Here is a 15,613-nt window from a genome sequence, read left to right as displayed (position 1 = left end):
CTGGGGCGATAGCTGAACCTCCGGAATGGTAGGAGACGGTATCACAATCGACTCCTCCAACAACGCTTGTTCGTCCGCCGACATATCGAGAGGGCACGCGTTCCATAATATCCTCGAAATTTTCCAAGTCGTCGGCGAAGCACGAGATATTTTCCATGATACTGCGAGAAAATATACGAATTACAAAGAGCTCGCCGAAGTGTCGGCCAATGGGACCAACTTAGCTATAGGTCGCCTTACAACGCCATTCTCCGTAAGTACATCCGCGACGCGAATATGACCACCTACGCCCGGGTGTACCGATACGACTCGACTGTTCATGATGAATAACTACTTGATCATTTACCATAACATCGCGCTGAGGAAATTTCCATTTATATCTCATATGCAGATTCTTCAAATATTCCTCTTTCCAACGAACACAAAACTGTTGTGCAAGAGCCTGTACCTTACGAAACCGATTCACCAACGAAAGAGGCTGTTCGGTTATAACTGGCTCCGCAGGGGCGAGTAGAGGGGCACCTATAAGAAAATGACCCGGTGTCAAAGCGTCAAGCTCCTGCGGATTATCCGATTGGGGACACAGAGGTCTTGAATTCAAACAAGCCTCAATACGAGCCAACACCGAAAACTCTTCAAACGTGAAACGAATATTCCCTACTTGCCTTCTGAAATGCAACTTAAAACTCTTCATCCCAGCTTCCCAAAGGCCTCCCACATGAGGCGCACCAGCTGGGATAAATCGCCACGATAGGCCCTGGTGTGAAAACGTAGAGGACACGACATCACTTCTTCCCTTAATGAAATCCCGGAAATTTCGTTCAAGCTCCCGAGACGCACGGACAAAATTCGTCCCATTGTCCGAGAAAATGGTTGCAGGACAACCCCTACGAGCAACAAACCGATGAAATGACGCTAGAAAGCTGGCAGTCGACAAGTCGGAAACCGCTTCCAAATGAATCGCCCTAGTAGCAAAACACACGAAAACGCAAACATAACCTTTAGTTATGCGACAATAACGTCCGGTGAACGACTTCATCTCAAAGGGGCCTGCATAGTCTACGCCAGTCGTAGTAAAAGGTCTGTCGAGAACAGTTCTTTCCGGAGAAAGAGGAGCCATCACCTGACTACAAACGCGTTTCTTCTCCAAAAGACAGGGTTTACACCTATGTATAACCGATCGAATAAGATTTCTCACACGAGGTATCCAGTATTCTATACGAAGAATGCGCAACATCAACTGATTTCCTCCATGAATGGAAATCAAATGAACGAATTCCACCAAAAGTTTCGTGAATCGACAACCATAGGGCAAAATTATGGGATGCCGCTCTGAATACGAGAGAATAGGCGAGCGGCTCAAACGACCATGCATCCGCATAACACCCATTTCATCAAGGAACGGGTTCAAAGAAACAAGTGAACTGCCAGTACCTAACGAAGACCTATCCATCAAGTCCTTATATTCATTACCATAATTCACTTTTTGAGCAAGCACTATCAAGCGACTTTTAGTTGCCCTAATCTCAGACGATGATAAACGTTGATCCGCATAGCTACAATCACGCCTATGAGCGGGATGCGTCCGACAAAAGAATCTCATAACATATGAGATAACACGCAACGCTCTATCCAGAGAAGAAAATCTATCGAGAACATCCTCGTATGAATTAAAGAAAGAAGCATGTGCCTTCACAGACCGAATTTCTACATCGGTGTCAAAAGAGGAAATGTCACGAACCGGCCATTCCGATTGACTACACGATAGCCACTGATTCCCATGCCACCAAATTCAAGAGGCGGCCAAATCCGAAGGGGACACACCCCGGCTGCCAAGATCAGCAGGATTATCCTCCGACCTCACATGATACCAATTCGTACCACCGACATTCTCCTGAATGCGACATACCCTATTCGCGACAAATGTTGTCCAAGTCGAAGGAGTCTTTTTTAACCAGGCCAGAACTATAGTCGAATCCGTCCAACAATAAATTCGACGAAAATCAATATCGACCTCCCGAACGACCGTTTTTGCGAGTTCGGACGCTAAAACAGCGCCGCAAAGCTCCAAACGAGGCAAAGAAACCGATTTCAACGGAGCAACTTTCGTCTTGCACGATAGCAAATTAACGACAATCTCGCCATTTGGGGCCAAAACTCGAATATATACTACCCCCGCGTATGCCTTAACCGAGGCATCTGAAAATACGTGAAGCTCGGCCGAAGTGCACGGTGTGTAACGAATCCACCGAGGAATATTTATCGAATTGACATCCGGATAACAATCTACAAATTTTTCCCACTCGGAGGCCGTTGCCGAAGGCAGTATTTCATCCCAGCCGACGCGATCAAGCCAAACCTTCTGCATGATAATCTTTGCCACAATTATCACTGGACCTAACCAACCGACAGGGTCGAATAATTTCGCGATAGCCGAAAACACTTCCCGTTTAGTGTATCCACACCTTTTCGCTATAGGCTCGACCGCGAGGTAGAACGCATCCAATTGAGCATTCCATCTCACACCCAATGGTTTCGAATTGCTAGCCTCGACAAATGCCAGAAATTGAGCATCAACCAAATATTCCGGCGGTAGTGAATCTAAAATTTCTCTATAATTCGATGTCCATTTCCGCAGTTCAAATTTAGCCGTCGCAAGCGCCGCGATTAATTGATCCCGAGCCATTATCGCGGTTTCAAGGTCATGAGTTCCGGTCAAAACGCCATCAACGTACATACATTTACGTAATATATCGGCAGCGAGCGGAAAGTCCTTCTCAGTATCTTCAGCTAACTGTAACAGTGTCCGTATCGCGCATTAAACACGACGCGAAGTTTGGAAATCTCCCAAAACCGTAAAAGCGTTCTATTTAAACTTTCCTCTTCATTAACCGCGATAGTCGTAGTAAACGTTTGAATTTGTGATGTAGCAATCGGACCTGTTACCGAAGACACTGTTTTGTGCTATCAATGATTGAGCAACAATCTGCACGCAACCTTCCAAGAGTATTCTCGGATACAAATCCGCGCCTAGTAGAATGTCGACAGGTCTCGACTAGAGGTGTGCACGTGACACGAAATTGTCGTGACTCACGAAAATTTTCGTGAGTCGTGCGTGAGTCACGCTCATGACAACAGCGTGAGTGTGCGTGAGCGTGATTAACAAACCAAAATATCGTGCATGAGCGTGATTCACGAAAATAATATCTTCGTGAGTGTGCGTGAGTAACGAATTACACTCACGAAAATATTCCTGCTCACCAACATAAAATGCTTAAGAGTTAAATTCAATTACAATTCTAGTGACACCTGGGATGTTAAGAGTTCAATAACAGTCTCGATTTTAATAATGCTCATGTTTTCAGACACTTCGGTAAGGTAAATTAATCATAAAATTATTCGAGAGTCACGATATTTTTCGTGAGTCACGATATTTTTCGTGAGTCACGGTATTTTTCGTGAGTCACGACGTTTCCGTGCGTGAGTGTGCGTGAGTACAAATTTTCTTTTCGTGAGTGTGCGTGAGTCCTACCAAAAAATATCGTGCGTGAGTGTGCGTGATTATCATTTTTCAGTCGTGAGTGTGCGTGAGCGTGAGTAAACTATTTCTCACGTGCACACCTCTGGTCTCGACACGAAAAGGTTCGGATCGGCTAAACGAATATCTGGAATTTGAGATAACACTTCCTGCGAAACCGTAAAAGAAGGTAAATTCCCGGATATAGATTGGAGCACTATAGCCGTCGTTTCCAACAAAACCGACGCGTTGAGTGGAGATCCGATTCTCAAATTACACATTTTTCTCGATTTGGCCGAAATTGCGCTATTTACCCCCGAAATTGTAACATTAGCCGCGTGAACCGGTAGTTTCACCCGATTTTGAAAGCGTTCCGTCAGAAAGGAAGATTCTGAAGCGGGGTCGATCAAAGCGCGTGCCGGATATGAAACCCCATCTTGTATGATATTAATCATCGCAGTACCCAGAAGCACGGCCCTATTTTGCGTCGTATGAAATGCCTGGCGAGGTAGGCATGCCGACGAAGTTCTCGGCGTAGTTCTCGGTTGAAAACTAGCCGCTGGACTAGACAATGTGTTGGTCGAACTTGTCACCGAAGTCGCGCTATTAGACGGCGTAGAATCACGATGCAATAGCGAATGATGTCTCGAATTACATTTCGAACACGAATATTTACTTGGACAATCCTTCATCTCATGACCTTTCGTTAAGCAATTCAAGCACTGCCGATTACGTTTCACCACTGTGTAACGTTCCGATACCGACAGTTTACCAAATTTAACGCAAGCCGAAAGTCTATGGTTATGTTTAGGGCAAATAACGCACTTATATTCCGACGCAGCCCGTGACGATTTAGAAAAAGGCGCATTGGCAAAATGCGCTTTGACCTTCTTCTCCTGAGAACGCTTCGAAGACGTATCCTCACGCAAATCATGCAAACACATTAACGTACGAACTCTTTCGGACAAAAAAGCGTCCAAATCCGCCCACGACGAAAAGGCCGATTTGTCTCTCCCAAAGAGTCGGTGTAATCCGCGGCAAACGTTGAAGGCAAATAAAAACGAGTATATGGTCCCAATTATCGGTCGAAACCTCGTACGTATTCAATGCCGACAGACAGCCATTGATTCCGCGTTGAATCGATTTCAAACCCGCACTTGTCTCTACCGCTACTGCCGAAATTGCAAAAAGAGACTTGAGTTGATTGTGAACTAGAACCCGGTTATTGTCGTATGCATCAACGAGGGCCTTCCACGCGAGGGCGAAACTTCGATGTGTCAGCGGAAACTTCGAGACAATTTCCCTAGCTTCGCCACTGGTCTTCCGCACAAGATGACACAAACGCTCGACGTCCGTTAATCTTGAATTGTTAACATAAACCGCTTGAAACAAATCCCGGAACGTAGGCCAGTCTAGAAAATTGCCCTCAAATACATCCGTATCGCACGGTGGCAACGCTAAATTGTGAACCATATCACAAAGTGGAGGGCCACCCATGGCCATTTCACCCCTAAACGCGGCATTGCCATTACGCAGCGACTGCTCATCCCGATCAGCCGGTATCGAAGAAGTCGCGTTATTAGTCAAAATCGCTTCGGATCCTTTATTCGATTTATGAGTCCCGATACTCCGTCTCGATGTTGCATCGACCGAAGACACGGACGAAGTGATCGATGACCTACGTGAACGACGAAACTGGCCCAATTTTCGATTTATCGCGGACAAACAATTCATATATGCCTGATGGGACGCGTCATACTTCCCGTTCACCGATTCAATATCATTCGTTTTCGTTGATCCGGAACCCTGTAAACTAGCCAAGCATTCCTCAAAGGAATCCTGAACCTTGGTCCACAACTTCCCCAATTCCTCACTTCGAATCTCGAGGCTATAGACATCTAAATCCTCATCCTTCATGGCATTAAAATGAGCGTGGAATTTAATAAGAGCGTCCGAAACGCGAATAAAGCGATCAAAGGGAGAGACAGACATCCTAACTTTAGGTTCAACTATCCAATTGAAGAATGTAACCAAATACGAAATTACAATATAGCCAAGAAGCAACGGCCAATAAAATTACCAAACTCAAAACAAGGTTCCGTTCAATAAAAATAGAAAAATCCGCACAAGTAAATCAAATTCCGACCAAAATAAAAAACACAATTCTCGCTATCAATAAATCAATCCGTAGCCAAAATATCAAAACGCACCTTATCTCGAGTTATAAAAACTAATTCGAGGCCACAAACTCGCGAAAATCCGACAAAAAGATCAAACGTTTCCAGAAATCGAAAATACTGTATGTAGGGTGCACAAAATAGTACCCCCGAACGCTCGACACAAAAAATTATAATAATAATAAACAAAAGTATAAATAAATAAATTATAATAATAAATACCTGTCAAATAAATATTCAAAATTCACCATATATTTCAACGATCGAATAATTTCTCTCAGTGTGAGAGCGTAAAAATTTCAAAGTGTACCGGGTATTAATTCAAGCCCCTACACAAACCGGGAAATATTCAAACCTTTGAATTCAACTTGAATTATAATGTGGGTAGTACACGTAGTGTACAGTAGAGGTGGAGAACTATCGATAGTCGGAGCCATCGATAGTCGACGATAGTAATTTCACAACCATCGATAGTTGACGATAGTACTATCGATATTCGACGATAGTATCGTCCACAATAATATACATATTTGGTTCGCATTTAAAATTTGTTTAATATTTTAATATGAATATTTTACGATATAATGTTATTTGATCCAAAAGGTTTGGTTTAAAAATAAAATAATGTTAACATTTTTCGCCTCTCGAAAACAATTTGTCCCGCTTTGTTGCAGGGATGTTTGTGTCGTACGAAACGGCTCTTTTAAAGTAAGAAACTACTACTGAATGTATTGACGCTCTACAACTTCTGCTTGTCGGTGCAATATTGGCAGTATCCGCTGAAATAGCTGGAATCAGAGGATAGAATTTCCAAGCCAGAATGGTATCTTTTTAGATGGTCGTGAAAATTCGATGTGTTTCTGCTCGTTTTATACTCCTTTCCGCAATTAAGGCACTTTGAAAATTGTTTGTCCTCTGACCTTTTAAAATATTTCCATACTTGAAAGATTTTATTTTTCTTTTTTCTCTCGGTAGCCAAATCTTTCTCTGAGTCTGTGCTGTTGTAAACACATGCCTGACATGGTCGACTCACTGACTGTCATGGAGCTCCGAAGTTTAGCTGAAATTCAACAAATAGTCAAAACTCAGAACTACTTTAAAAGTAAATATCACACCTCTTTGGAGAAAGCGATCCATTCCTTTTATTGCTGCAGCAGACGTCACAAAAAAGGAAAATATTTGGTGATGTGAAAGCCAAACTATCGACTAACTATCGATAGTACTATCGAAAATGTCTGGCTGCTATCGATAGTGCCCAACAATCGATAGTGCCGATAGTGCTATCGATAGTTCTCCACCTCTAGTGTACAGCCCCCTTAAGAATTCAAAAGACGATCGATAACCGATAACACGATAGTACGAGAAGTGCCCGATTAGTCACTACACTATAGCAATCGACTAAGAGCACAACACTGATGAGAACAAAACAAAATAAAAGCTTTTGTATGTTCTCAAATATGCAAATGAATGAAATAAAAATAAATTAATGAAATTTCAGCAAAGAAAAACGCGAAAAAGTGGTGAATATACGAAACAAAGAGAGTGATAAATAGGTGGAGTGAATATTAGTGTTCGAAAGTGGTGAAAATAAATACTTTAAGTTATTTTTCTCCGAAATTATTTGGACAGACGGCAAAATGGAATAACAAAAACAACAAACTTGAATTCGTTTTGCCGTCGGCAAATGAAAATTTAATTAAAAACACTGGAAAACGATATTTTCACGCCAATAAAAGCAAAGAAACCACTTTAAATCAAAAAACACTAATATTCACTGATATCACTGTACTTGTATGCCACTTTTAGGAATATTTACAATAAAAAACGATCGCGTAGCGTTGTAAAACAACTTTTTTTTTAAATGGACGGACGACCACTATATTTGTTGTTGCACCGACCGCGAACTCACTTTATAAGGGAAAATGCACTGCACTTACCTTATAATACGATGAAATAGATGTTGAGGATGATGAAATGATTGGTTTGAATTTAGGTGAAGGTGATGACCAGGTCAGGTGGACTGTGTCTAAAACAAAAACCAAGAAAACACCGGTTAAACCAATTCTTCCACTCCGAAGTCCAATTATCCGGTTCGAAGGACCAAAATGTTCGCCGATTGCGAAAAATATAAAGAAAAATAAACACGATAGTTTAGTATTTTCAATATATAATAAAAGCAGGAGGCTTTATTGATGATTTTAAATAAATACAAAATGGTAAACAATATTACCTATAATTTCCAACGATATGGATAAATTGCAACCGCACCAATTGGCTTATCGATAACAAGTAAAGTGAGATGCTATCAACCAAGATGGCGGAAGGCGGGGCCTTTTGACAAGATAAATTAATATTCGAATTATGACATTTCTACTCTGGCAGGGATGTACCAAAAAAGTAGTATACAAATTCTAACGAACTCTATTAATCCCAATTAATCTTTATTCTAACTTAAACAATATTGTATAGACCAATATGCTTTCAAACATATTATATATTGGAAGAAATCAAATATATAAATGTTTTGGGCAATACCCAAAAATGTATATGCTTGAAGCAAAATGTGTTTGGGAGTATATGTTACAGAAGTAATTTTTTTTTTGAGGGTGTGTAAATCGGTGAAATCGTTTATTTAAAAAATCAAATTAAATTTCTTTTTCAAGTTCAATTAGTATAAAATTCAGGAAAAACATTCAGTTAGGCTTTCGCTTTTCCAAATCCGAATTGCCGGGCCTCACGCTTGACACCTGCCATCACATTTTGTACATCCACCTTGTCCACCTCCTTCGCCGCAGAAAGCCAGTTTGCCGTGAACTGCTGCTCGTCCTTAGCAGTTTTTTTGGTCTTCTTTAGGTTCCGCTTGACAATAGCCCAGTATTTCTCAATTGGGCGGAGCTCTGGCGTGTTGGGAGGGTTCTTGTCCTTGGGAACCACCCGCACGTTGTTGGCGGCGTACCACTCCATGGCCTTTTTACCGTAATGGCAAGATGCCAAATCCGGCCAAAACAGTACGGAACAACCGTGTTTCTTCAGGAAACGCAGCAGACGTTTATTCAAACACTCTTTCACGTAAATTTCTTGGTTGACAGTCCCGGAAGCTATGAAAATGCTGCTTTTCAAGCCACAGGTACAGATGGCTTGCCAAACCAGATATTTCTTTGCGAACTTTGACAGTTTTATGTGCTTGAAAATATCTGCTACCTTTCCCCTTCCTTTTGCCGTATAAAACTCCTGTCCCGGAAGCTGCTTGTAGTCGGCTTTGACGTAGGTTTCGTCGTCCATTACCGCGCAGTCAAACTTCGTCAGCATCGTCGTGTACAGCCTCCGGGATCGCGCTTTGGCCGTCGTATTTTGTTTATCATCGCGATTTGGGGTCACTACCTTCTTGTTAGTCGATAGTCCGGCTCGTTTTTTGGCTCGATGCACGGTTGTAGACGATACACCCAGCTTATTTGCGGCATCTCGGAGAGAGAGGTTAGGGTTTCGCTTGAAACTACCGGCAACTCTCTTTGTCGTCTCAACGGCTTCCGGTTTTCGATTTCCCCCCGATCCAGACTTCCTGGCTGTCAACAAACGTTCCCCAAACACTTTAATTACATTTGTAACGGTTGATTTGGCAACTTTTAGCGATTTTGCCAGCTTTGCGTGCGAGTAGCTCGGATTTTCGCGATGCGCGAGCAAAATTTTGATACGGTGCTCTTCTTGCTTGGACATCATTTTGACAACTGAAGAGTGAATTCCAAAATCAGAATAGGAGCAACATTCTACACACACACACACCTTCAAAATGAGGGGTGTTCAGGTTTTTTAAATGCAAAATTGAAAGAAATACGTCAAGTTTATATTGACCAAATTTTGACCGTATCACCCTTTATAACAACTTTGATCTGCCAAAAAATGTGCCTACCAGAAATATTGATTTTAGACCCCATAAAATATATACCGATAGACTCAGAATCACCTTCTGAGTCGATCTAGCGCTTGGTGTCCGTCCGTCTGTCCATGTATTTGTTGTTCGCAGGATTCCGATCGCAATTATTTTGATGAAATTTTGTACAGAGTGTTTTTTGGGTACAAGGACGAACGCTATTGTATGTATCACCCGATTTCGACAAATGGGGTCTGATTTCGATCATTTACTAACTTATCGGCGTCAAACTTGCAACAAAGTAATCCGATGGACCACCCTTTAAGTGTGCCAAATTTCATCAAAATCGGTTCAGAGTTAGATATAGCTCCCATATATATGTATCGCCCAATTTTCACAAATTTAGCTATAAAACCCTTATTTATAAACCGATCGTATTCAAATTTGGCTTACTCTAATGTTCTACAGTACAGTACTGATATGTGCAAAATATCATCCAAATCTGTTCAGATTTAGATAAAGCTTCCATATGTACTCGTATGTGTCGCCCGTTTTTGAAAAGTGTACTCTTTATAACTTTATAATTAGTATAATCCTGTAACGAGCCAGTCCTCTTATATATCCTAAAATATCTATTCCTCCTGTTCCGATAAAAGCGCAATTGACTATTATACCATGGTGGACCTGAAGAAGTACGAGTACGTTTCAAACGAGGTATAGAAACAGAAAAACAGGAATCCAATAAACTATAAAACATATCCACATCCACAGATAATTCGCCCCTAAATCCAGGCCATCTAATTGATCGCAAATCATCAGAAAGCCTCGAGAAATCAGTTCTCCTAAAATCATAAGTATCTAATGCACCATAGACCGTAGACCCATTCGAATCAACAAGGATGTCCAATAACACATATAAAGTCGGATGATGTATGTCCTCCGGAGTAATAAGAGGTGCCGTCCGAGCTACGGTCAACTCACGCGAATTGCAAAAGACCAAATCTAAGAGCCTATTGTTTGAATTAAGGACATCGTTATATTGAGAGAGACAGAGATCATTGAGTCGATCAAAAAAATCGTCAAATCCAACGATAGAAGTAGCCAGCAGTGCCCCAACCCCATTACACTTCGACCACAATACATGTGGAAAATTGAAGTCGCCAAGAACAATAAAAGTATCGTTAGGACGGACTCGTTCAGATACAACTCCCATATTATCCAAATGTTGCATATAAACCTCTAATCCAGAATTAGGGGGAATATAACAACAATAAATGAAAACAGATCTACCAGTAAAACTCAAGCAAACACAAACAATCTCAAGCGTCCCATGAATCGGAACCTCGCATATAGAAGATGATATCGAACGATGTACCGCAATTGCAACCCCACCTCCCCTGCGAGTTGGACGATCCTTCCTATATAGTTGAAAGTCACTACAAACACACTCAGAATCATTGATATTAGATTTAAGCCAAGTCTCAGTCAGAACAAAAACATTAAAATCAGAAGAAACACTGTTCAAATATAACTTACGCAATTTGGAATTAAGACCTCTGACATTCTGATATACTATAGACACCTGAGAAGTCAGTTTTTTGACTGCCCCAATGAATCCCCATTCCTGACACGTTTAGAAGTCGTATTAGGAACGAATTCACGAACTAGAACACCCTCAGGCAGACAATCAGAACGATTGTCCAACCACTTCATCAAAAAGTCTATCAGGCACAAGTATCTTGAAAGACGAAATATCCCTGGAGTTCAAATTCCTATATTTATACACAGTGCAATCATTCACATCAATCCCACTCAACCTAGATCCTAAGTACGACATAATCCTCTCTGTAGAAGTATCAGCAGACAACCTAGACACAAACACACTCCTACGTCTCGGTACAACAACCAGATCCTGACGCCCGCCAGCGGCAACACTAGCGCTAGTAACCCCCACCGAACCAACAACAGGCGTAAATAATCGCGGAGCCACCATCGATTGCACATTCGATGAGGCCAGAACGACAGAATTACCATCCGCACTGAGACGCGTCGCATCCGAAACCCCATTCGGTGATACGTCAGCAACAGAAACAGGAAAACACGATCCCTGACCGATCGACAAATTCAACGGACTATCCTGAACCAAATCAATGCTCAAAGACGGTACTGCAAGCATCGACTGTATGTCCGGTGTACTAGGCATATTCAAAGAAATATGATCAGCCCTGGGAGGAGCATTATCAACTGGAGCAATTCTCTTCCTCTTCGGCGAATTCCCGGGCAGCCTGAGATTTCTAAACATATCCTCAAATCTCTGAACCTTACCTACAATAGACGATAACTCCCTATTTATAACCAATATCTCCTTCTTAGCCTCAACAAAGAGCCTATGAAAATCAATCTCCATTGGTCTACAATTCAAACACGACCATCGAAGCCCATATGACCGATCAACAATCTTATCATAGTGTCTACCATTCAATCCGGCACATTTCAGATGGGCAAGTCCATCACATAGCCAACATGTTATCGAACGCTCATGCACATCGGAAACAGTGCAAGTACTGTACAAACAATCCATTGCAATAAATGTGCTCCTAAAAGTATACCTCAAAAATATCTATATCACCTCAAAAGTATCTATATTACCAAGTTGCCACCTCAGTCAAAAACAATATAGTCGCAAGTATAGCCTCTCACACTGCGCGTAACATAAACCTCACAGAACGAGAGCGAAAAGCAGGAAAGCAAAAAAAATATGACCAAAGCCGACAACAAAGCAAAACTATATTTCCACAAAGCACAAAACAAATGTATAAGAACTTCAACACACTTGAAATGAGCAACGACTCACCCCTTCAAAATAAACACTTTTTTACAGTACCAACCGTTAGAAACACTTGAAATAAAGTAATAATGTTTATTTAATCAGAGCACTATGTAAAACACAACTATCTTAGACCAGGGTTGCCATTTAGTGCCCGATCTTACTCTACCGTAACACAAGGTAGCCTTCTGTGGTAGTAACCAAATCTGGAAAATATCATCAAAATCGGTTCAGATTTAGATATGGCTCCCATATATATGCATCGATCGATTTTCCCAAATTTGACCATAATACTCTTATTTATTAACCAATGTTGCTCAAATTTCAAATGTATATGTATTAGCCGATATATTAAGACTTACATGTAGCACTTACATAAATCTTTTGCCCTATTTTAGGAAATTTGGAATTATTATTTACCACACTAATTGAGCGATTTCCTCTTTTTTAATAATGGACTCAATATTAGTGGCATACTAACTCTGTAAGTTCAGAATGAACTATATATAAGACATTTCTGTTCAGATTGTGATGTGATAATTGAGCGATTTCCTCTTTTTTAATAATGGACTCAATATAGCTCCTAATATATATAGCTCCTAATATAAGACATTTCTGTTCCGATTGTGATAAAACTCCCATAACCATGTACCCATTAATGTTCTTAAATATGGAAATGCGGGTTTTCCCCAAACCTGTACCATTGATACCCCACAAACAATGTTTACTAATTCAGTAGGGGTGATTTAGGGTATGATATAGTCGACACCGCCCGACTTTCTACTTTACTCACTTGTTTAGTAATGGAAGCAATATTAGTGGCATACAAACACTGTAGCTTCAGAATCAACTATATCTATATATAATATCAGAAATTTCTGTTCAGATTGTAATAAAACTCTCATAACCCTGTACCCCTTAACGTTCTTACATATGGACCTGCGGTTTATTTCCCAAACCTATACCAATGATATATACTAATTCAGTAGGGGTGGTTTAGGGTATGATATAGTCGACCCCGCACGAATTTCTACTTTACTAACTTGTTTTAATATCTGATGTACCATATTGAATGTCTCTGGCAATCTTTGTGAGCCTTGCAGTAACGAGCGGTATTTGTATGTTTAATGTATGGCTGAAACAACAACAAAGAGGTCTCTACAACAGATTTCGCCAGATAATACTAGCGTTAGCACCTCAAACAAAAAACATATTTCCGGCTGCAATTTAAGTTCCCCAGTACTGTCTTCAACCATGGGCAAAACTTGCAATACACCTGCACCTGCTGCCACCCAAACAGCTGACTGCTTCTCCTGGGCTATTTTCGATGAAAAACTTAACAGCGCACTCGATGCTAAGTTGGTTAATGTTGCCAGGAAAGATGATCCACAGCCTTAGCTACTGAGGTACAGCAATTACGTTCAGAAAAGTAGGTATTGGAGATTCCCGCATTTTTATCGACAACAAACCTTTCTCTTATATGGATAATAAGATTTTGGCTAATGCCAATAATGATGCCGATTTCCTGAAAAGAATCTTACTGCACACATCTTATGAGATTGTGGTTAAGGATCCTGGGCATAAAAATGCAGCCAATAACAACAACAATGCTGGACAGTCTAATTAGCAATTAGGGGTGTGTCGATTGATCTCTTACAATGTATCTAACCTAAATAAAGGGTGATTTGTTAAGAGCTTGATAACTTTAAAAAAAAAAAAACGCATAAAATTTGCAAAATCTCATCGGTTCTTTATTTGAAACGTTAGATTGGTCCATGACATTTACTTTTTGAAGATAATTTCATTTAAATGTTGACCGCGGCTGCGTCTTAGTTGGTCCATTCGGAAAGTCCAATTTTGGGCAACTTTTTCGAGCATTTCGGCCGGAATAGCCCGAATTTCTTCGGAAATGTTGTCTTCCAAAGCTGGAATAGTTGCTGGCTTATTTCTGTAGACTTTAGACTTGACGTAGCCCCACAAAAAATAGTCTAAAGGCGTCAAATCGCATGATCTTGGTGGCCAACTTACCGGTCCATTTCTTGAGATGAATTGTTCTCCGAAGTTTTCCCTCAAAATGGCCATAGAATCGCGAGCTGTGTGGCATGTAGCGCCATCTTGTTGAAACCACATGTCAACCAAGTTCAGTTCTTCCATTTTTGGCAACAAAAAGTTTGTTAGCATCGAACGATAGCGATCGCCATTCACCGTAACGTTGCGTCCAACAGCATCTTTGAAAAAATACGGTCCAATGATTCCACCAGCGTACAAACCACACCAAACAGTGCATTTTTCGGGATGCATGGGCAGTTCTTGAACGGCTTCTGGTTGCTCTTCACTCCAAATGCGGCAATTTTGCTTATTTACGTAGCCATTCAACCAGAAATGAGCCTCATCGCTGAACAAAATTTGTCGATAAAAAAGCGGATTTTCTGCCAACTTTTCTAGGGCCCATTCACTGAAAATTCGACGTTGTGGCAGATCGTTCGTCTATTCATGATGAAATGTCAAAGCATACTGAGCATCTTTCTCTTTGACACCATGTCTGAAATCCCACGTGATCTGTCAAATACTAATGCATGAAAATCCTAACCTCAAAAGAATCACTCTTTAGTAAATTAAAATTTGGTAATTTTTTTTATTAACGAATATGATATTTTTTATACGAAACACACATCTTAAGGTGGGTATTAAGTTCGACTTTTTTCACTAAAGTGAAAACTAAAACAGTAAAAAAAGGCATAAAATTATACATATTTGTTGCAGATTTTATTATAACTTGATGGGGAATAGCCCAAAGCAAGTTTTCAAAAAGTTTGTATTCCTTAAAAAGTATTATTAGAGAAAAGTAATCGTGAAAAAATGGCGATTTTAGCGGCTAAACTCGAACTTAATACTCACCTTTAGACGAGAAAAAGGTATATTTCTCCAGTCTTTTTACAGATTATGTTCTTCATTGGGTAAATGCTAAGAAAAATCAGAGTAGGAGTCGTGGTGTGGGTGGTTGCCTGTTTGGTTATAGAAACACTGAAAAGTAAATTTTCGTTGAATTTCTGCAATTTCTCTAATTTCACAACGCTATCCGCTGTAATAAATAATGTGAATTTCCACTTCATTCCTCATGACTTTGAGAATCTACGTAGGTTAATGGAGAACTTTAGGGATAGATCGTATTGTAAATATATTGGGTGACTTAAATGTAAGAGTCGGGGATGCTCAGACACTTG

General features: G+C 40.7%; 1 protein-coding gene across 1 annotated transcript; it reads right to left on the bottom strand.

Moving 5' to 3' along the window:
* Positions 1 to 220: 220 nt before the first annotated feature.
* LOC142224731 (uncharacterized) lies at positions 221 to 1,603 on the bottom strand. The gene has a single exon (XM_075294518.1). It carries the CDS (start codon positions 1,601 to 1,603, stop codon positions 221 to 223), a length of 1,383 nt encoding a protein of 460 aa, XP_075150633.1.
* Positions 1,604 to 15,613: the final 14,010 nt, after the last annotated feature.

This window comes from Haematobia irritans, chromosome 2 (assembly GCF_050003625.1).
Source record: "Haematobia irritans isolate KBUSLIRL chromosome 2, ASM5000362v1, whole genome shotgun sequence".
Classification (NCBI taxonomy): Eukaryota; Metazoa; Arthropoda; class Insecta; order Diptera; family Muscidae; genus Haematobia; species Haematobia irritans.
The sequence above is the reverse complement of the archived record's forward strand: the minus strand, read 5'-3'. Positions and strand labels throughout refer to the sequence as shown.